Source organism: Merops nubicus, unplaced genomic scaffold (genome assembly GCF_000691845.1).
Source record: "Merops nubicus isolate BGI_N331 unplaced genomic scaffold, ASM69184v1 scaffold51226, whole genome shotgun sequence".
Classification (NCBI taxonomy): Eukaryota; Metazoa; Chordata; class Aves; order Coraciiformes; family Meropidae; genus Merops; species Merops nubicus.
Genome location: NW_008617966.1, coordinates 1 through 2096, shown reverse-complemented (window position 1 = coordinate 2096; position 2096 = coordinate 1). Strand labels below are relative to the sequence as shown.

At 40.9% G+C, this 2096-nt stretch overlaps 1 protein-coding gene across 1 annotated transcript; it reads right to left on the bottom strand.

Annotated features, from left to right (window-relative positions):
- Window positions 1-1223: 1223 nt before the first annotated feature.
- On the bottom strand, window positions 1224-1873 carry SOCS2 (suppressor of cytokine signaling 2). Its single transcript, XM_008943281.1, has one exon. It carries the CDS (start codon window positions 1838-1840, stop codon window positions 1409-1411), a length of 432 nt encoding a protein of 143 aa, XP_008941529.1. The 5' UTR covers window positions 1841-1873; the 3' UTR covers window positions 1224-1408.
- Between the last annotated feature and the right edge of the window lie 223 nt (window positions 1874-2096).

Below are 2096 nucleotides of genomic sequence, written 5' to 3'. Positions count from 1 at the left end.
AAATAGTGAAAGCTACTACATTTTTGTCTGAGGATAAATCTGTGTCCTTTTTTCTCTCTTTACTTCTCTCCTATTGATCTCATCCTGGCTTTCTTCTGTTAAATACTTTACATTTAGACTGCAGCAGGGTACTGAGGGTCTCAGTGCCTTCTTCCCATGTGGAGGATGGCTATAATAGAAAAAACGGCGTCCTGTGCCAATGCCCAACTGCGGGAATTCAGGAGGCAGCCTCTAAACTGCTAATCGGAATGTAATCCAGCTGTACCTTTGAGCAGCACCACCAAGGCAAGGTGCGGGTATTCAGCCTCACTGATACATGTCTGTGGGTTTGAGTATCAGCTGGGAAATGAGACAGGTTTCTAAGATCACCATTTTCTTAACAGTAGCAAATCCATCCATACAAAGATTGGGACACTGTTGTGCAATTTGATTTACTTTATTGAGTAATAGTCTGATAGCTACAATGGTGAATTAGAAGGAAAAAAAAAAAGAACCCCCTCCAAAAACAAACCCAAAAAACAAACAATCCTATTTCCCCACATTTTGGGAAACAAGCTGAAGAAAACATTCTACACTGTAGAAGACAGCTGCAACTGCTGATATCCACGTTTTGACACTGGAACTGAGCAACTGCAAGTCTGCAGCGTACAGTCCTAAAGTCTGAACCAAAAGAGGCTTAATAGTAATAACATGGATATATCACCACTGGGAAGATGTTAACATGTGCAAGATTCTGGGATACCAATCTGGTATCATCAGCAGCATACTGGGTTCCTATGAAAGATGTGGCCTTTCTCCTTACAGTCAGCTTTTAGAGAACTTTGAAAAACAATGTTTTAAACTGATTACTCACAGTACTCCTTTGCTTGCAGAAAAGCATGAGAATTATAGTTTAATAAAAACTGAACACATGATCACTTTTTTGACTGGATTTGATTTGTTGCATAACTTTGGCAAGATTATCACAGTGTGATCCAGTTAAGCTTTCTGGATTATACAAACACCAGCACCAAATTAATCTTGGAATCAGACAACTGAGATACTTATGCACTCTCATACATCTCTGACCACTTCTGCAGTCTCTCCAGGTCCCACCACTTCAGTTAGCATTTGATAGTGCCGTATTTTATGCTGTTGACAAAGCAACACAAACTGGACAGATTCCTGGCTTCTCTCTCCTTGCAAGAATAGTATGCCACCTTGTTGAACCCCAGAGGATGCAAGCTGGGATTATTCTACATAAAGTCTCCCTTTTTGGCATCTGAAATAAAAACCTTTCCCCCAGAACTGCCACTGTTTTGATAGTGAATTCCATGCCGAGTTGTACAACTGGTTACTCAGTTCTTTGGCTGATTTTAAGAACTGCGTTTGAAAGTTACTCTACATTAGAGGCATTTAGAAAAGATATTTATACTTGGTATTGGTACTCTTTCAAGTACTCTTTTAGCCTTGTCGGTAATGGCAGCTCCCAGATCTGATTTGTACATTTGTTTATAGTTACTCTGCAGTGGTGTTGCAGAGATGGAGTGGATGTATAGAGAGGTTTGTTCAAGTAAAGATGAACTGTTCCATTTGAAGGTGTTTCAGTTCTGTCCTTGCACATCAGAACATAGTACTCAATCAAATGCACAACACTGTTGAACTGTTTAAGTCTAGATCTGACACAAGTGATAGAGTCCAGTCTAAACTTGCCATCTTGATATTCTATTCGTAGATTGGTCGGTCCCGCCGACGTTTTTACTGAAATAGTCAGTAGATACTCTGAATGTGAACTATCCCTAACCAAGAAGGTCCCTTCGGGGGCATCCTGTAATCTGTCTTTGGCTTCAGCAACAGTCATGTTGCCCCAGTACCATCCTGTTAAAAGAGGAGAGACAGAAGAGTTTATGCCTGTTCGGTTAAAAAACTGCTCTTGGGTTGGTATACTTGTAATGACCCATTTCCTTTGTTGCTTGAAAGCTGAAGTCCTGCAGGCATTGTGATTATTTTTTTCCCCTACTTAAATTCATTTGCTTGACGACGCGTCTCGTTTTGACAGAGTCTTCCAGGTCGCTGTTGCTCTCCAGACTCTGTATACCCACGCACGAACTTTCCCG